This window comes from Pongo pygmaeus, chromosome 3 (genome assembly GCF_028885625.2).
Source record: "Pongo pygmaeus isolate AG05252 chromosome 3, NHGRI_mPonPyg2-v2.0_pri, whole genome shotgun sequence".
Lineage (NCBI taxonomy): Eukaryota > Metazoa > Chordata > Mammalia > Primates > Hominidae > Pongo > Pongo pygmaeus.
The window spans coordinates 120364365-120386069 of NC_072376.2; the positions used below are offsets into that span (position 1 = coordinate 120364365).

Consider the following 21705-nt stretch of genomic DNA (forward strand, 5'->3'; position numbering starts at 1 on the left):
TCTATCAACAGTGAGGATGAAATGCGAGCCAAATTCAAACGGCACTTTCCTGATTTAAGTGGTCCTTACCTCTCTACTGACTGACACAAAAATCTACACCACTTAAGGCCTTCTAACCGTGGCACCAAACTTTTATATGTCATCTGCCTCTCTATGCTTTTTTTTAAAGTAAAAACCATGAAACCCAATAAAATTTGATGAGAAAATCATCCATAAACACGCTGTCCTGAAAGCACGGTCTTTTGTTTTGTTTTGTGCAATCTTCCAGTTTTTCTCTTTGTTGCATACATTTTTACACAGCTATAATCAAACATATGACATTTCTATTCCGCTAGGCCATTCTGGTCTAACCACCTGTTTCTGACATCTTGTGGTCCTCTTGGAGCCACAAGGCTTACTGCTGGGCCCTATGAAATTCCTTCTTGACAGACTCACTGGAAGCTTACCCCTACACCTGGGTTCAATTACTGCACACACATAGATGGCTTCTCTTAGCCACATCTCTAAGCCCTTTCTTCCAGTTTACCAGACAGATGCATTACAAAAACTATTTCAATATACATTGCTCATTACCTACCTCTTTCCCTCAATTCTTCTACCTTTCCTATTACTGTCACACCTCAAGCCAAATTTGGGTCTGGCCCCCAAAGCCTATTCCTTCTGCTGTACCGCATGTCTATGTGAAGGAACTTCCCAGCAGAGCAAGTTCTCTCCCTTTCCTCTGGATTTCCTATCATCTAGTCCAGGAGCCAATATACTAAGGAAACAAGTAAAGTCTGATCTCTTTCCTTCCAGCAGGTAGAAGAGGAAGAAGAAAGTGAAGAAAGTTTTTCTGAGCATATATGTGTGACAAGGAAGGAAATGAAGATAATCAGCATTCCCTGAACACATGTAGGACAAGCCACAGGCCGCTTCACCTAGAGGCGTTGCCAGCAAGGACTGTCATCGCACAGTGCAGAGCGACCCAGACTCTACTCTTTCCAAGCTGAGTATCCAAAGACAACTGCAACTCAGCAAATAAATGAATGCGGTGATGAGCAGGGCAGTGCTCCTAAATCCTAGTCACCCTTCCTCAGACTTCCCAGAACTGTGCTTCACATCCCAGCCCACAGCCAGAGCCCCAGTATCCACCCCAACCACTGAACACAGAATTACAACATCTTCTTGCTTCTTTCCTCTTAACTTCACTGTAAGACTGAGCTACATAGAGCAGTAATTAATAATTCCTTTCTTCCCTCCCACCCAAGGTTTCTATCTGCCTCTCTACCCTAAAGCTCCAAGAACAGACATTTCTGATTTTCCCAAAATCAATACAGTAGCTAAACAAGACAATGGTTCTAGGGTTGCTAGAATTGTGCGTGTGCTTAATGTTTGTTTTTGTGGGAGTTTTTGTGAAGGGACCTGGAATAACAAAGCAATTGGATCTCCCCTCCTCCCTAGGGATTATCATAAACTAACAGTCTTTCTTTTACTCAAACTGCTTAAGACGGGGGAGAAATAATCATGCTACTATAAAGACACAGGCACACGTATGTTTATTGCGGCATTATTCACAATAGCAAAGACTTGGAACCAACCCAAATGTCCAACAATGATAGACTGGATTAAGAAAACGTGGCACATATACACCATGGAATACTATGCAGCCATAAAAAATGATGAGTTCATGTCCTTTGTAGGGACATGGATGAAACTGGAAATCATCATTCTCAGTAAACTATCGCAAGAACAAAAAACCAAACATCGCATATTCTCACTCACAGGTGGGAATTGAACGATGAGAACACATGGACACAGGAAGCGGAACATCACACTTCGGGGACTGTTGTGGGGTGGGGGGAAGGGGGAGGGATAGCATTGGGAGATATACCTAATGCTAGATGACGAGTTAGTGGGTGCAGCACACCAGCATGGCACAGGTATACATATGTAACTTACCTGCACATTGCGCACATGTACCATAAAATCTAAAGTATAATAATAATAATAATAAAATAAATAAATAAATAAATAAATAAATAAAAGAGATGGGCCCCTTGAACAAATACAAAGATATTAGAATTTTTCACAAGCTGGTAAATTCATATTCTAAAGTATGGCAGCAATGAACTACTTTGTATTCTCATGACTAAAAACACTTCCAAATTAAAGTAAGATGTTGACTATAAAGCTTTTTTTTTTGTGCCAACTGGGTTCTGTGCCGTTTATTTGCCATTTCCCTCCCCATCTATTCTCTGATGTCCTGGGGCAGGGAGCACAGGTGTCCCTCAGGGCTTCCCCTATAAAGGGCTGTTGTCCTCCTGCCTTGAGGGTGGAGACATTAGCAGGCAACCAGAGGATGGACGGAGGAAAGTTTTCGGGGAGCTCTTCTCCCCACTATCATCTGCCTCAGTGCTGTGATTCTGGCTGTGCCAGTGACCCTGCAACCAGCTTCTGCCCAGTGGCCCTCCCACAGCTGCAGCTCCCACCTGGCTTCAGAAACACTGTTTCCTGCTCTCACCCCTTTGGGACTGGCTAACACTACCCAATGCCACTAGTCCCTGGACACCTCAGCAATTCCTTGTAGGTTCCCTTAACTCTGACCACCTTTCTTTAAATACTCGCTTCACTGAATTATGCTCAAAGCCTCATCTGAGTGTGCCTTCTGCTTCCTGCTGGGAGCTGACTGACACAGGTTCCCCTCACCCAATCTCAGCTCTCTGGCTTGCTGCCACTTATCATCGAGATCCACTATCCACTTCAGAACCAAACACAGATCTGCTTCTGCCTCAGCTTTCTCATGTACCATCCTCAACTTTACTTAAAACATTGTTCTGATGTCTCCATTTACTCACTTAAAATGTAGTTTGTAATTCAGCAACACTATAAAGCTTTCTCAGATTTATTCAACACTGTATTACCACACACTAGTCTGAAAGAAATTATGTCAACTCTTCCCTTTGCAATCAGCAGGACACCAATATTCTATGTTTAATAAACACTAACAGGCTCTCACTTGGCTTAAGTGAAATGCATTCTTCCCCTCCAGGATATTGGTCAATCATCGGTAATTCAAAGAACTTGCCATCTGGAAATCTACCACCTTGCAATCACCAATGTGGGTATTAAAGACTTCTCAATCCTTCCTAGCTACAGAATGGTCTAAGAACAGCCAAACTGACAGTGCTGTGCACAGGACAATAGCCCACATGGGGTAATCAAAGTACTTCTAAGATGAGGGGAGGAGAAGGAGGGAAGAGGTAAAAAAAGAAATCCTAGATTAAGAAAATAAGTAAATAAATTCCCTGCTTTCTCTCCCCTGAACACATCAGAACTGACTTGTTATTGGCTTCCTGAAAGAGTGAACAAGAACTACAAAGTAAACTCCTCGTTCTGTTGCTTATTTGCCTCAGTATAAAAATAGAAAAAATAAAATAACACTCCAATTTTTGTTGTTTCATGTAAGGCTAATAACTGGCTCTCAGCTACTTTAAACAAAGTTGCAATCATTCATTATGCAACACATTCTCTAAATGACTTAAAATGTTTGGCTCACAAAGAAGAGTGCAAAACAGATGTAATATGAAAGTCCCTAATTATGAATAATTCCTTGATAAGACCCTTTCAACAGTGCCAACAATTAATTTACTAACATCAGTTCCAGATATGAATTCAAATTTTGGCAAAAATTTAAACAACATGGTCACAGCAAGTCCTCCATTAAACATGTTTCTGTTCACCAGCAGAAAAGGGAAGTGTACATATAATAAACTACCAGATGCTTCTGGTTGCAAATCACAGAAAACCCAACTAAAAGCATCTTAAATGATTTGAATATATGTTATCTCTTTGAATAAGAAATCTGGAGATAAATGACTCCATGGCTGGATGAGAAACTCACAGTATAAGGACAAAAGTTAGCATATTTGGAATTTTCATGAATACAAAATGGTTGCAGGAACTCCAAACATCCAAAATAGAAAGAAAGAGAAGGGTGAAAAAAAACAGAATTTGTCTGGCATAAGCCAAACTGTCGGAAAGAAAATCTTTCCTGAAAACCCTCTTCCTTAGATCTCAACGGCCAGAAATGACTTAATGCACTGACCCTTAAATCACATACTGACAAAAAAGAGTGGGGCATCATTATTAACTTGTATCAATCATTATTCATTCCTGTATACTGGGCCTAAAACATGTTAGCAAAAAAGAAGAGAAATGAGCTGTTATACAGGCAGTACCAAGTATAGCACTCAAAGAAGTTTCTGTATCAGTAATTTAAGCCAAATATTTGCTTCAAATTCAGGAGTAAAGTATAAAAGGGGAAAAGGGATCCTACACTCAAAAACCCTAAAGGAGCCAAGAAAGAAATGTGAATGAGTTAAGCAGACTAGGTAGGAGCTATGGAGCACTGAAGACTGGGTGGCCCATATGAGGCCTCCAGTTCTTAACCCATTTTATTAAGTTCATAACACTTCAAATTTCAGCAGTCTACAGCAGAACTTAGGTATAAACAGATAATTCTTGCTCTAACCTTCACATGAATAAAGTCTAGCTTCAGTTCACACAACAAAAATTAAGGCACCTGTATTACCATGTTGCTATGAAGAAATGCCCGAGACCAGGTAATTTGTACAGAAAAGAGGTTTAATTGACTCACAGTTCCACACAGCTGGGGAGGCCTCAGGAAACTTACAATCATGGTGGAAGGGGAAGCAAACACATCCTTCTTCACATGGTGGCAGAAGAGAGAATGAGAACCAAGCAAAAGAGGAAGCCCCTTATAAAACCATCAGACCTTGTGAGAACTTACTGTCACGAGAATAGCACGGGGGAAACCACCCCCATGATTCGATTACCTCCCACTGGGTCCTTCCCATGACAGGTGGGGATTATGGGAACTACAATTCAAGATGAGATTTTGGAGGACACAGCCAAACCATATCAACAACTTAATCTCTTACTACATACCAGTACAGTTTAAAGTGCCTCACACATCTTATCTCATTTCATTTTTTAAAGTAAAATGTTATGCTTTAGGTACCATCAATATCCTCATCAATTGTCCATGAGCCTTAGAGAGAAAAGTAATTTCCCCACAAACACATAACTGCTAGGTGGTGAGGCAGAGTCTGAACACAGAACTCTGAATGCCTACCAGGAGCATTCTGGAGTTCACTGACACTAACACAAACACAAATGAAATGCCTGCTCTTTCCCAGTTGTTCTGTGGTTGCTTGGAACAAGGGCCTCTGGTTCACAAACATGGTTTGGTGGCCAGCTATATACCCCAAAAAGGCAAACACATTCACCTGCCCTTTCTCAGCCACATCCATCTGATTTCTACACAGAAAATATGAAAGAGAGCAGCACCAGTGCTTAGGGCCAAATCATCTCTGCAGTGGGTGGGAATTAATTAGGAGCACAACTGCAGGATGCTTCCAATTTTAAGGCTTAAAAAAGCCTCCCCAAATCTACAGTGAATGCTGTTCCCTGATACAGAACCTTGAATTTGCAGGTGTAGAAAGAGTATGGGTGCACCAAGGTAAGCACATCATTTACCCACCTCTGTGTCAAACACCTAATAGCAGGAAGTTTGATATAAAAATCCTGTCCCGGAGTGCTTTATAATATAGAAAGCAGTATTATAAAGAACAGCATATGTAGCTTCTCTATTCTGCTCTTAATTAACTTTTTCTGTTATTGTTTAATGTCTCTCTCTTCTATACCATAAGCTCCTAGAGTATTTATTTATGGATCCTCAGCACATGGCATATTGGCATATAAAGATCCACAAACATTTTTTACATGAAGTGAACATGATAAAAGTTCCATCGTTCCATTATTTGCTGCAACACATGACATTCATATATTGGAAGTACACAGTATATATTTGGTGATGTTAGGCTTAACCAGCTGATTCTTCCTTGTTAAGTTTCTTTTATTTCTGTAATTCTATACCAAAAATTGTACCCAAAGACAGTCTGATGAATTGTTTTGAGAAGTATTTCTATGCACAGTGTTGTTTCTTTTAATTTTTGCTTTAAACAGCTTTCTCTATTGTTTAAATCATGGTCGTGTATCATTGGTACAATGGTATGATACAATGGTGATATATCATTATTTGCTGTGACACATCACCAAATATATACTGTGCACTTCCAATATATGAATGTCAAGTAAAACATTGAGATACATGACATTCATATATATATATCTCATATATATATATATCATGTAAAACACTCTGACATATAAAGCATATTTATATGAGTGAATTATTCAAATAATATTCTATAGTTCCATTCAGCTTTAACATGCGAGTTTTATAATAAATGAAAGGTAAATTCTGTATTAGCATCTAGCTTCCAGAGTATTAAAAATAATGTCAAATCAAATTATACCAATATAATGAAACTACACAGGCTAGTTTTGATTGACTACATTTCTTTACATATTCCACTGCTATATTTACCTGTACTCATCATTGTTTTACATTTTAGTGAGCACTGGAAAAAATCTTCTAGAACTTTCTCTCCAAACCGACCTATATTAGGAAATTAAATCCATGTCTTACCAGCATTCATATCTTTAAATTTCTGCTTTAGCTCAGCAGGAGTAAGACGATACTGATCAAGACCATCATTCCAATAAACTCGATCCAAAACTTGAAGATCTCCTCCAATCAGCCAATCTCCCTGTTCCATAACCATCTAATAGGAAAAAAAAAATTTTTTAATGGAAAATAAGATCAAAATAAGTAAAAACATTTCTCTCATATAAGCTAAATACAGTCGTTGTAAGCTACTCTCATCTTAAATGAGGTAAATCTGACTTATCAACTAAATTGACATGAGATGCTATAAAATTAGAATCGATTTTGTGATTTCCCAGAAAACTTGTGAAATAATCATACATATGAAATAATCTTTGCATATGAAAGGCAAACAAAAGCAATGTGAATAATTATACCTTTTTAAGTAACAAAAACATTCTTTTCATTATTATCGTACATTGATTAACAGAACAATTTGTAGCCCCGGGTCACCCCACACTGTGTTCTCCAATCCTTACCTTTTGAAGAATTAATGATCATTGAGTTAGATACAAATTCATGCCTTCCAATCTCCACACCACCTCAAACGTCTTATAATTTTACTACTTTCTTTCTCTGCATCTGAAAGGAGGAGTTATTACCCTCCAGGACCTGTTCATCTTCACAAGGCAGCTCCAGTCCTCCTTTTCCCCATGAGGCTTTGGCTTATGGGCCAACAACGCACCCAGCTTCTTTCTCAGTCTACCTTAACACACCTAACAACTGACAGAAATTTGACTTCAATAACATTCCACATACAACATATATATGTAATAAATGAGGTACTTTGAAGAGAAATTATATTTCACTGCTTTCACATCAAACCACCCTGGTGAGGGCTCCCTTAGCCTCTACCTCACATGCTCATTATAAGTACATGCCTAAGCACACAGCAAGACTGTATACTCCAAGAGCTGAAACACTGTGCCGGTGGTGTCCCTGGCCCTGCATTCCCAGTATCAGCACCTACCTCAGTGCCATGTATACAATAGAGATTTAAAATATGTTTGTTGAATAAATATTTATCTGGACCAAAATGACAAGAGCATAAACTCTTATCACACATAAGGTCCAATCTCCATTCTGCAAAATATTAACAATTCCAATGAAAAGTCAATACACAGAAAATGCCCACATTTCAGCACAGACATCAATGGCAAATCAAGATAAAATGCAGCGAGGTTTTTTCAGCACCTTAATATAGGGGTGGTTCTTGCATGTTGTTCCCCACTGTCTGGCACAGCGCTCCTCTTTCCTGTGCTCAAAAAACTCTGGATTGCGAAGAATGGCCACACGGCGGCCCTCATACATCAGAGCAAATGCTGTACAGCCATCCAGCCTCTCTTTATCTTCATGAGTTGCAGTCAGAACTATAGGTACTGACAAGTTAATGACACCCCCTGCAGAGCACAAAAGAATATGAAGCACACAGCTTGGATTACTCAACAGGCTTTACTTACATCCACCTTTCACTTCAGGGGACACTTTTCAAATAATAAAAGGCTGTGGGTCCAGTGACAGTATTCAACTGGTACCTGGCACAGAAAAACGAAAGACAGAACAAGCTACAAGGTCAGGGAGAATGAGCAATGACCTCCCAAGTTAAAAAAAAAAAAAAGCAAAAATTAAAAAAATCAAACTGTCTTTGGGTACAACATTTTGGTATAGAATTACATAAGTAAAACAAACTGTTTAACAAGAAATAATCAGCTGGTTAAGACTAACATCACCAAATATATATTGTGCACTTCCAATATATGAAAGAGACACAGAACTACGTTTCTGGGCCTTTTCAGGAAAAACTTAAATCCTTGTTGATAATAGGATGACATAATAACCACAATTTATGTGGCAAGTTGATTAAGTATACTTGAGTATCCTTGAGATAGGAAGACAGAACTACCCAAAAAGTTCTTTTCTTAATACAGTCAAATTCAAACTGATATCAGCTATCACTAACCAAGAAATAAAGACAGTAATGGCTGCATTTAAACCAAAATGTGTTGTCAGTGAAACTAAAGGCACAGTCTCAGCATGGAACCTTGCAAGCTGTAAAAATCTTTTTTCTACTCATCATCTATGGGTTAGAAAAATAAAGTGTGCTCTCACATTCATATTTGGACTATTTATATACTAAAGAAATCATATTTTTTTGGACATTATGGCATATCTTCTTTGAACAAAAGATGTCAAGGAGAGTAATGATAACTGCTTGGCTGCTTTTTAAATTACTACCACTAGGTAAAGTGTAACATGGAAAATGAATAGGTAGATTTGCACCAAGCCCAAGACTAAATCATTATAAAGGAGGTAGTCCACAAGACTTTGCAATTAGTTCCAAGGAAGAAAATCAAAATGCATTATTTAAATCAAAATGCATTATTTAATCCTTATGTTCTTGTGATAAAGTTTCTTGAGAAGAATGATTAGAAATTATGTTTTCTAATATCTATTTCACCACCCAGTTAAAAGAAGTCACAAAACAAAAAACTTGGTAGCAATTATAGTAGGGTTCTGGGACATTTAAAAATATTTTCATAAGGTAGTAAATTAATCTTACCAACAGTATACAACACAAAATTAAAGGCTGCTGGATTATGATAATATGTTGGATATCATTTTTTTTTTTTTTTTTTGAGACAGTCTCATCCTTTCGCCCAGGCTGGAGTACAGTGGTGCCATGATCTTGGCTCACCACACCCTCCACTTCCTAGGTTCAAGCGATTCTCCTGCCTCAGCCTCCCAAGTAGCTGGGATTAGAGGCACACACCACCACACCTAGCTAAGTTTTGTATTTTTAGTAGAGAAGAGGTTTCACCACATTGGCCAAGTTGGTCTTGAACTCCTGACCTCAGGTGATCCACTCCCCTCAGCCTCCCAAAGTGCTGAGATTACAGGCGTGAGCCACCATGCCTGGCCGACATCAATTTATTTGACAATTTTTTGTTAATGTTTTAAAAGAATAGGAAGGACCACATTTTAAGCCACATATTTCAGAATTCCTTAACTAGGATTCCACAATTCCTCATTAGAAGGCTCAAGAATGGGCTTCAGTACCGCAAAACACAGCACGTGCATGCCCTGGGTGGGAAGCAGCTTTCCACAGTGATCAGGCAAAAACAGCATAGAATAACTGTATGTGTTTTACAATCCATCCTCAGCCCTGATCCCCAGATTTTCCCTCTCTCTCTGCAACAAATAAGAGTCAGGAAATGGAAAAACGAAAATGAGATCTCATGATTCACTTAAATAAAGTGTTCGGTACTGATATAACTTAGCCTTATAATGCTACCTCTATTAAGATGTTACCCTACTACTACTTTTTGTAAACAGTGACAAATCTCTGCAACTATGTAATTTCTCTTCCATATATAATTTTGAATGTAAAATGTCTTACCATCCAGAAGACAATCAAAATGAAGGCACTGCAAGTACTCCCTCTCTCTCATAAAGCCATTCAATGGGGTTGCCCAACCTTCTGCCAAAACCTGCACCCACTGCATATCCACCTAGTAAATTTGAAAGTAAAGCAAAATTTTCTATTGTATGTATATATGAGCAAAAGCAGTGATGATCTTTAGGAATTTAATTTTGAAAGCAATGGAAACAAACAGTGTAAGGATGAATATAGATTATACCAAACTAACAAAGAATAAGGGCACTAGGAAAATATTTCCTTCTCTTATTAAATTTAAATAACATTAGGCCTCCAAGTATTTCTAACAAGGACAGCCTCTCCTAAACCAGTGGTTCTCAAACTTTACCTCAAACCCCTGGAAAGCTTGCTAAAATGATGACTGCTTCATCTGCAGAGTTCCTAATTCAGTCAGTTTGCTGTGGGGCCCATGAATCTGTATTTCTAAAATGTTCCCAGAAAATGATAACAGTGATGATCTAACACTTTGATAACCATTCTCCTTAACCAAGAGAAACTTTACAGCCAGAAGAGGTAGCTCATGCCTGAAATTCCAGCACTTTGGAGGCCAAACAAAGCAGGCAGATCACCTGACATCAGGAGCTCAAGACCAGCCTGGCCAACATGGTGAAACCCAGTCTCTACTAAAAATACAAAAAATTAGCCAGGTGTGGTGGCGCATTCCTGTAGTACCAGCTACTTGGGAGGCTGAGGCATGAGGATTGCTTAGGCCGGAAATTGTTTAAGCGCAGGAGGCAGAGGTTGCAGTGAGCTGAGATCACACCACTGCACTCCAGCCTGGCAGCCTGGGCAGTAGAGTGAGACCATGGTTCAAAAAAAAAAAAAGAGGTCATTGGGAGACAAGGATGTTCAAATGACCAATAAATGTATTGAAAAAACGGTTATTCTCATAAATCATCAGGGAAATGTAAAATGATGGCATGATCATTTCATAGAGAAGACTTCACCTTTATCTGTAAAGCTGCATTTTATTTGACAGTTTGGTACCTTTACAGTGCACCGAAGCACACAGCTTACATGCTCCAAAAGGAACTAGGGCTGGCTGGAGAAAAGGCTGAGTCCAATTATAGGGCTAGAAGGTACAAGGTGAGCCTGGAACATCTTGCCGAGCCAGGAAGCAAGGAATATTTCCAAGATTAACAAAATCTTGTTGGAAAGACACAGGAATCACCCCACTGGCCAGCTAAGACCATTTAAACTTCAAAAGGAAAATACTGGCTGAGGTCACTTGATATACAATAAATAAGAAGAGCCTTGGTCCATCAAGTGACTCACAAAAAAGTGACCATAAAGTACTGTATTCTAAAAAAAAAAAAAGGTGTATAGAATTAAGTACCTTCTGTTCTGTGGTCTTGTTAGGGGAAAAAAAAAAAAAGGAAGCTACTGCACTCCAGCCTGGGCAACACAGTGAGACTCCGTGAAAAAAAAAAAAAAAAAGAAACTTTAAATAAAATATTTTCCGAGAAAAGTCTCTTACCCTTGACAGAGTACTCTTCATTTTACAAAGACTATTATTTCTTGAACTTTAAGATTGCTAGCATATCCCATCAGAACGTCAAAGGACCAATGAACAATGTACTTATCGTACTTATCGTTAACGTAAGCTGGATATGCTCATTTTTTAACTGAGCATACAGCAGTGGCTCTCCAATGAGAAAGCTAAAGCACCTGGCCGAGTGGAGTGCAGTAAAATGCAGCCTACTATTTATTCCCAGAGTATGTTTGCCAATGTGTTCCACTGCAAAATCAATTCACAGGAAAAAAAATTGTATTCATGAAGAAATTTTTTTTTCCCAAAACCTTTGATGGTGGCTACTACTTGTCTCTACTGGAATTCAATTCTAGATGGTATCTGTTACGGATTGAACATCTGTGTCCTCTCAAAATTCCTATATTGAAGGCCTAACCCCAATGCTACCATACTTAGAAATAGGCATGTGAGGAGGTGCAAAGAATAGCAGTGTGCCTACCAGATGCTCTGCCAACTGAAGAAATTTGAGAACCAATGAATTGACAAAACATTCCATTTAGAAAAAGCTACTGTCTTTCTGGATTCAAGAATCTGACATGTAAATTCACAGTCATTCATTCTCATTCTTCTTCTCTCCGCCTTTGTCTGCGTGTATTCACTCCATGCAGTCTGTAAGCAACAAATTCTGTTGTTCTTTTGCAACAGTTCACTTCCTGAGCTGCTCTGCTCTGTAGTTCTCCCTTCTAGTCACTCCCTGGCATGTCTTGGTTTCTGGTCAGAGACCCAATCACGCACACAAAGTGCACCAATATAATTTACTCCCATCAGGGATTTTGGTAACAACTTAAAGGGTCTTTCTCCAAGCCTAGAAGTTTTGTTTTGTTTTCCTTTCTCCTTACTTTCAGATGTGGCACTTCCTTGGGTATTTTGGATTTTTACTATATTAAAAGAAAGGATGGGGAATCTAACTTCTAGTCCAAATACTTATTTTTAATTTCCCTTTTTTTAAAGTATACATAAATGATACAACTTAAAATTCTCTAAGATTTGAAAATGATAAATTACAGTTTCCATTCTTATCATGCTTAACTAAGCAGTTGTATTGGGAAAGACAGCTAATGATATCATCAGAGCTAAGATACACAATAAAATTATTCTTAACAATATAAGACAGAGTCAAGTTTTGGCAAGGGATTAGAAAACATGTCTGAAGGGGAGAAGGTTTACTTAATTACCATGGATTAGTATTCCTTGACCTTTTAGAACCCATTATTTCTGATAAGCCTAAAGATCGCATATAATATTTGTTCTTTGATAGTTCAAAATAAATAAATATTATTACTGAAAGCAAATCAAAGCCATGGTAATTTGGGAACATGGTTGCACAAATTAAACACATTCCCCATCCTTAGAAATTGTGACATATACCACAACATCTTTGCCCCCCAGCTAATACCACCCCAGCCTCAAATACTGCTATAAGTCACAAATTTAACAATCTACTGTATATAGGGCTGTATCACTTAGTGTGAAAAGCAACGAAGAACTTACTTTATTAATTTTCAGTGCTGGTAATGTTTCCGCATCTGTTTTTGCCAAATGAAGTTTATTTTCTGGCACATATAGTTCTTTTACTTCATAAGATGCATCCACAGGTACAATATCCTATATAACAACACGAGTAAAATTTAAATGTTTGAGTCAAGAATTTAGAGTTCACCAAAGGGTATCTTAATGAAAAAAATCTCTCAAAACCAAAAAGTAGCATAAAAGAAGGCTGTGAGTGCTATGTTCCCCTCAACCAATACTCTCAAGCAGATAGTATCCCACATATAAGAAGTAATTAGGCACAACATCCCATTATCTAGTGGGAAAGAATAAATTCCTAAAATATACTACATATGTCAAAGTCAGGCAACTACAAATGAGAGGTGGCCTCAAATAAGAGGTAACAACAAAAAGAATTCGGAAACAAGCAAACAAAAACCACCTGAACCATCATCCTTATTATTTCGTGATATTACCATATCACGAAACCATTTTATTCCAGCTTTTATATATACCTTTATCACCACTGTCAGGAAAGCCACCTTTTACCCAAGCAACACAGTATTCTAGAATGTCAGCTTTACTTCCACCACTGTGGTTTGAAAATCAGAACTTTTTGATCCCACATGAAATGCAGCCTGGAATTTTTATCCAAGCTCCACATACTCATTTATAAAACACTGGGATGGTGTTTTTCCCCATTTATACTACAAGTACATATTTGTGATAACAACATAACCATTTACATACTGCTCATTAGGAGCTCTTTACAAGGCTTGTTCACAACACTTGACATATCCCTAAGAATAATTACTAAATGTATTTAATCACTTTAATTTGTTTTAAGCCAAATCTGTCAGGTAACCTCTACAACCATGCAAAATTGGCACTGATGGAGGGCCTTACATAGATGTGTCCAACACTTTGTTATTCAAAATAAAGTAATTCTCAAAAGAATGAGAAGATACGCCAGACTGGGAGAAAAATACACTCAAAAGTTACATCTTTAGATAAATGACTGTTATCTAAAAATATACAAAATAAACAATTAAAACTCGCCAATAAGAAAATGAACAACCCAATTTTAAAAATAGGCAAAAGACCTGAATAGACATCTCATCAAAGAAGACACACAGATTATAAACAAGCATATGAAAAGATGTTCAACATCATATGTCATTAGGAAATTGCAAATCAAAACAAGATAGCACAACATACCTATCAGAATAGCCAAAATCCAAAACACTGACAACATCTAATGTTGCCAAAGATGTGGAGCAATAGGAACCCTCATTCATAGCTGGTGGGGATGCAAAATGGTACAGCCACTTTGGAAAACATTTTGCCAGTTTGTTACAAAACTAAACATACTCTTACCAGCAATTTCACTCCATATTACCCAAATGAGTTGAAAACGTACCTCCACTCAAAAACCTGCACAGGATGTTTAAAGCAGCTCTATTCAGAATTGCCAAAAGTTGACAGCAACAACGTGTCTTTAGTAGGTGAATAAACAAACTGCAGAACATCTAGACAATGCTATATTAGTCAACTCTAAGAAGAAATGAGCTCCATGAAAACATGGAAGAACCTTAAGTGAGAACTGCTAAGTGAAAGCAGCCAATCTGAAAAGGGTACAGACTATATGATTCCAACTACACGACGTCAATTTTGCTGTGAATCTGAAACTTTTCTAAAAAAAGTCTGCTTTTTTAAAACAATACAAAACAACAAAAAATGTAATTCAAGATGAAAGAACTGGATTTTTAAGGACACTCTCCACTATTTTTCCTGAGGAATAGATGTCCTTTAGAAAGAAACTTCAATTTATATTTGGTCTTACATGACATGTTCAGTAGAAAAAAAAAGGCAGATACGTCAATCAAAGCCAGAAGACTTCATGGAAGACCTAGGTGCTACCACTCAATCAATCAACAACTATGGGTTCTGAAAATCTAAGAACTATTCTCTTACATTTCTCCTACTTTCTCACACACCCTGTTTCCTCAAAGATGGAACAAGAGACAGTTCAGCAATGGCTAAATATGTGCCGAAATCAGGCTCCTCCTACTGGCAAATTCAAAGTCTCTGACCTTTCCAATAATTAAAAATAAATAAATAAACAAGAAGAATAAACATCAAGGAAAAGAAAAAGTAATGTTAAAAATGAAAAGACAGACAAGAAATAAACACTGCTAGCTACAACAGCAAATTTAGCCAGCTGCGCTGCTCCTGGGGTGTAGACATGAACGGCACTTTCTGGAGGCCCCTTGTCCCTCTAGGGTCTCACTGTTCATAGGAGGAAAGCAGAAAAGCGTGTGAGGCACAAACCCGGCACAGCATTATACACTTCGTATACCTTCCAAATCTTCTGCAATTAAGCTTCCAGCAGGTACCCATAAGCCGAAAGCTATCTATTGTGTTTACTGAGGGTGAATAATACAGGAGGGCATTAAAAAATAATGGTGAAGGAAGAAAGCTCCACCAGCTGCTTCTGTGTTCTCTTTGTAGATGCACTAATGGGGCAGATTATTTCTAATGAACCCACACTAAAGAGGGCATGTCTTAAATTTTGCCAAGGAGTTCAAAGCAGTGACAAGTAAATATACATAGTTTATACATAGTACCAGGAGGGGAAACCACATATAGAAAAAAAAAAGGACTCTTCCTTAAATCTAGCATGAGATATAGCTTATCTTCCAACTCCAGAATTATTTTAATATATTTATTTTAAATTATAAAATAGCAGTAAAGAGAATCTGGGAGATTCTCTTTATGAGAAAAACAAATCACCCTGTATCCCAGATATGGTTATCACTGTTATTTTTCTGTCTTCCCTTTGATCTGGTCTCCATCCATAGGTACATCACAGGACAAATGATAGTTTAGCAGTCTGTACAAAGCCTATTACTTCATCAAGTAGAAAATAAAAATTCAGAGTCAATTTTTCCTGGAAGGACAATACGATGTGCATTAAGTGAACAACACACACATTGTGTATGTTCAATTAGCTTCTTCGATATGTAAAGCCTCCAAAGATGCCTTGAGGCATACAGATTCTTTTCAGCTACAAAGTAAAGAATTGAAATGCTCTATACTAGGGGGAGAAAACACTAAACATAACAAGTTACACAAAAAGTCAGGCACTCATTAGGACTTTGTGAGGAAGAGTATGATACACTTTCACGAGACACTTAAAATTAAATATTTACATAATCACAAAGCTTTAGGGGCATAACATCTTCAAAACCAACAAGATACAAAAAGCAACAGGGGTCTATAGGTCAGTTATCTCCAGTGTTCTTATTACTGAGAATGTGAAGTAAAAAAAGAGGGCAAAGGCTTTTTATATTTAAGATCTGAGTTCCAATTCTAACAGTGTAATCTTGAGCATCTTACAACATGTCTCCCCAGTTGTTTAAAAAAAATACAAAAAAGATACACACATATATGTTACAGGGCTGTTGTGACAAACTGGTGACTTAAACTACCAGAAGAGTGGAGGATAACATTAGTGAGAACTGCCTACAACACCACACATTGTTCTAAGGGCTTCATGTGAATTTTAATCCATTAATCTTCACACAGTCCTACTAAGGAAGGCAGAAGAAACTACTGCTATCCCCTCTTTACAGAGGAAATCGAGGCCTAAGAGAGGTCAACAACTTGACCCAAATCCCTGCAACACTGTCTTTCAATGGACTTAACACAAAAAGAATACTCAATAATCAGAGTACGCTTGCTACATGCCAGGAACTGTTTAAGCACTCTGCACGTATCAACTCATAGAATCCTCTGCACAATCCTGAGGCAGGCACTTTAATTATTTCCCATTTCATAGATGAGCGAACTGAAGTCCAAGAAATTAGACTATATCCTCCAAGGTCATATAGTTGAGAAGCATTGAAAACTAAGGTATTAAGTATTTTGTCACACAAATTTTTTTTATTTTCATGATTTTATTAAACATAATTCCCAAGTTTTTAGTCAGCATGTGATCTTCCAATGCGTTGGTAAGGTTCTAGAGAAAAATAAAAGATATTCAGCATTTCAGCTGGGCCTAAATAGTTCTATTAAAGACAAGTAAGCAATTTGCAACCGATTGTTCCAAACCCTGCCACTGTGAATAAATCAAGAACCTCCATTTCCACTGCTGAGGATCCCTTAGCAGGATATGCAGTCTGGGAATAAATGACAAAGGACTCCAGAGAAGAGAAGAATCTCATTCTCAACTTCAATGGTAAGAAAAACTCTATATAAAGCTTTCTTTGCCATCTTTGAAATGTATATTATTGTAAGGATGGGATATCTTTTTGTATGCTGTGATGGGGCTTGACAACTCTCCCCCAGGTTTACTGCTGAAAATTGTCACAATCCTAGAGAAGCAGAAGAAAGCATGCAGCAGACACATCTTCTGATTTTTACTGGCTACAGCAAGCCATGTTTAGCTGGTTTCCTAAACCAGCATCCCTAGTTCAGCTCACAAAGACTGAAGACCAACAGCAGTGTGCACAGTCCACTGCAATGCTCCAGGCACAGGGCTGGGGCTGTTCTCTTCCCTCCACCCTGGAAGCCCCCACAACACCGAGGGCACACTCAGGTGTATCTCTGCTTCCTCTGAAGAGATGTTCCAAATAAGAACTCTGCACTAACGAATGTTTCTATAGATGATGTCTACCATTTCCTTCCAACCATACCCCCAAGTTAAAAAAAAAAAAAAGTACAAATAATCAAATCTGTCTCCAAGGTAACTAGTTTGAACATGAAAAGGGCAATATCTATACTGTAAGCCCCATCAAATTACTGAAATCTTTTGTGCACTAATAAAGTTATTCATAATTGAGCATAAATGTATTAATGTGCTACTTTACATGTATTAACAAAGGCTATAACCACTTTCTTTTCAAGAAGGGAAATTTTTTCATATTTTGTTTTTTTGAGTCAAAATAACTTTTTCATTAGAAGCATTTCATAAAACTCTTCCCTTTTCAAAATTCACACCCAACAATATTTTTAAATGGATTTTAGCCTCACAACTTCAATACAAAATTCTTCTGATACCTAACCAATGCCAAAATAATCATTCAAAAGGTTGCTACTGTTTTTCTCTTCTAAAAAAGATACACAGAGTGAATGTTTTGGGAATTAATGCAAAAATAGCATGAATCAAGAGGAACTGGGAGCATCTGCTCAGTCTGTGGAAATGAGTTATACACAGATTCTATGTGTAAAGACAAAAGGACTCAGTCTCTAACAGGAATATAGAAAGAATCTTAAACATGCAGATGCTGCCAGCTTCTAGCACATTCCAGTGACAAATCTCAGTTTCCAAAACCACTACTAAACATCTGAAAGGAGCAAAACCACCTCAAAGTAAGACAAGATATCTGGACAACAGAAAGTTGGTCCCTGCCACATGAGCTATCCACTTTATTTGGGATTCATTAGGATTTCCACAGACACAGCTATTAGAAACAACGTGCTCTTCTTCAATTTGTACATATAACACCCTTTGTTTCATGAAATGTCCTTTAAAACACAAATAGATCACAAGCCAGGCCAGGAAAAAGTCTGCACATACCCAGACACCTCACCTCCAATCTGAAAGGCTCCAGTCACCCAGCACTGAAGGGTAAAGGGGGCTCAGGGAGGTCCTAGGAGTCCTCCTGAGCAGGGGATCAGTAAACGACCCACACTCTACTATTAATGAGAGGTGAATTCTGTAACCTGTAAGTCTAGAGATACTATAAATTTATAAGTATTAATTTAATTTTAACATGTAACACGGGGTACCCAGAACGTTGTTTGAACTTTGACAGTCTAAGATCTAACATATGTTGTATCCAAAAACAGACAACTGTTTTTGTTTTTACCTGGAAACTGGCAGGCAGGGCAAACAACATGTGCTACATGAAAGCGGTAGCTCTCGCCTCTCATTTTAATCTTTCTAAAGAACTCTGAACATGTTAATACAATGATTCCACATTTTAAGTTTTCCTTTAAATACTTTCTGTACTTTTTTCTTGAGCCAAATCTGCTCAACAGATTTGAACACAAGGGCACATTCATATTTTTATGTAACTATTAAATTTCTATTATCTAAACTACATGCATCCAAAGCATGAACACCAAACGACATTCTGGCAACACTTTAAAACTGAGCTGCAAAGTCTGGCTTTTAAAACCCATTTAGCATAAAACCCATTTAGAGCACTAAACCACCATTTCTTAAAAAGACAAACCTTTAAATAATTTATAGCACTAGTAAATCAAGAGTTCCTGGTAGATTTTAAAACAGTATTTAAAATATCACTTTAGATTAAAACCAGCAGCAAGAAGTCTACTTCCTTATGTCATAACAAGCCAAGTTACAATGCAATACTAGCAGGCCATCTAGTGACCAATTTAGGGTCTAGGAAAATTAAAAAATCCTGATTTGTTAGTGTCTTCTATTTTCTTAAATAAATACATACCAAACAAAGAAAATGAAGATGCTGTGAGAAAACGCTGAGAAATGCAGTCTTTATATGAATGACCACTTTATCTATCCCGATTATATTACATAGCCACGGTGAAAGAGAAGGCAACCCAGAAAATGACAGAGAATTCTTAACTTTATGTAAAGTACCCATGGTAACCAAAGGACCCATCATCCTATATTACCCATTGTACAGCATACTAAATACATTTTTCTTGGACAATGAAATAAATACTGTATCTTACCGAAGACCATTAAACAATTCCAGGTACGATTCACTTCAGAAGAGTCTCTCCAAAGGAATACAGAGGAACACATAAAAGCAAACTCTACTTACCACTATTTTTCCATGAAGACAGTGCTTTTCAAACACCTTCACTCTCTGGGAAGTCCCAGACCATAGTACTTTCTTCTCTCTAATAAAAAGTGGTATACAATTGGAAATACATACAGTGTTTGGTCTTTGTCCTCAGTTCTTGGCACAGAGCTCCTAAACCCCTTGAAATCCCCTAAGTGATCAATGTGTCTTTGGAGAGCTGAGGAGAGGACTCTTGGCTGAAGGGCTCCTAGACAGCTTCATGATGGGAACTGGGACCAGAAAGTCCAAGTCACCAACACAGGGTTGAAACTTTCAGCCTCACTCTTCTCCCCTGACCTCTGGGGAGCAGAAAGGCATTAGAGAGATTGAGCTCAATCACCAATGGCCAATGATTTAATCAAACGTGCGATGTAAAGCCTACATAAAAACTTCTAAATGATGGGGTTCAGAGAGCTTCCCAGTTGGTGAGCACACAGAGGTACTGGGGGGTGGAGGTTGAAGTTCATGGAGAAAGCATGGAAGCTCTGCCACCCCTTCCCTGCACATCTCTTCCATCTGGCTGTTACTGAGTCTATAAGAAACTGGGAGTAGCAAATAAAGCACTTTACTGAGTTCTATGAGTTGTCCTAGCCAATGACCAAACCTGGTGTGGGGACAGGGTAGGGAGGTGGGAAACCTTGGATTTATAATCAGCCAGGCAAGAAAGTGGGTAGCCTGGGCACCCCATTTGGGCTGGCGTCTAAAATAGGGCAGTGTATAGGAGTGAGCCCTTAACCTGTGAGGTCTGAACTAACTCCAGATAGCTAGGGTCAAAATTAAATTGAATCACTGGATACCAGATGATATCAGAGATCAAACACAAAACTGGTTATTGTGAGAAAAAAAGTCTTCAAAAGTCTTACAAAACTAAACTTGAAGAGGGGATAAAATTTACTTAGCTTATTTTAGAAATAAAGTTGTCATTATATATAGTATAACCCTTTACCACTTAGATTCAGGTTTTAGGACTTACATAAATCATAATTCATTAGGCAAAATGTGCCTCTTTCCAAGGTAAATTAGATAACCTACAAACACTTCTCTTATTGCACTTACATAGAACAAGCATTTCACACTAGCTGGGCACAGGTATGAGCAGTTTCTTTAATAAACATTCTTTCCAACCCAGATAGTGTTGTCTTTGATCTGCTCAAGTATTTTAAAAGTATTCAAGAAATAATAAATCTTTCTAAGGTCAACGAAATGCCCATGCCTCTCCCATTTCTTAATCCCAACTACAGTTAGGGAACAACTGCTCAAGGAATGTGAAAGAGAGTCAGAGAAAAGATTCATATTTCAGAAATAAACTAGAAATGGAAAGAATCTAAATACTAGTAAAGGCAGAGTAGTAGAAACACGAGTGTATAGGTTGCAGAATCAATCAGAACTGTGTGCAAACCTCTCCCTAACTGAACCATCTGGGACAAATAACTTCAACTCTGGAATCTGTTTCCTCATTAGCAAAATGAAGATAATTATAAATACTTCTCAGTTTCAATGTAAATTAGATGCAGTAATGCCACTGCAGTAACTAACACAGGGCCTAACACATAGTAAGAGTTCAACTGGTAAGTTACTGTTGATGGTCTCCATCTCTGCCTGTGATGGTTAATACTGGTTAACCATCCAATGGTTGATTGGATGGAAAGGATACAAAGTATTGATCCTGGGTGCGTCTGTGAGGGCGTTGCCAAAGGAGATTAACATTTGAGTCAGTGGGCTAGGAAACCCAGACCCATTCTTGATCTGGGTAGGCACCATCTAATCAACTACAAGCATCGCTAGAATATAAGCAGGCAGGAGAATGTGAAAAGAGAGACTGGCCTAGCCTCCCAGCCTACAT

At 38.0% G+C, this 21705-nt stretch overlaps 1 protein-coding gene across 3 annotated transcripts in view; it reads right to left on the bottom strand.

Annotated features, from left to right (window-relative positions):
* Positions 1 to 21705, bottom strand: part of PAPSS1 (3'-phosphoadenosine 5'-phosphosulfate synthase 1) — a 114061-nt gene that overhangs the window by 38399 nt on the left and 53957 nt on the right. For all 3 annotated transcript variants that reach the window (XM_054486655.2, XM_054486656.2, XM_054486657.2), the window contains 4 exons: positions 13030 to 13143; positions 9969 to 10080; positions 7766 to 7971; positions 6554 to 6689 (listed from right to left, as the gene is read on the bottom strand). In XM_054486655.2, coding sequence (XP_054342630.1) covers positions 6554 to 6689; positions 7766 to 7971; positions 9969 to 10080; positions 13030 to 13143 — 568 coding nt within the window. The remainder of the gene's footprint in view (positions 1 to 6553; positions 6690 to 7765; positions 7972 to 9968; positions 10081 to 13029; positions 13144 to 21705) is intronic.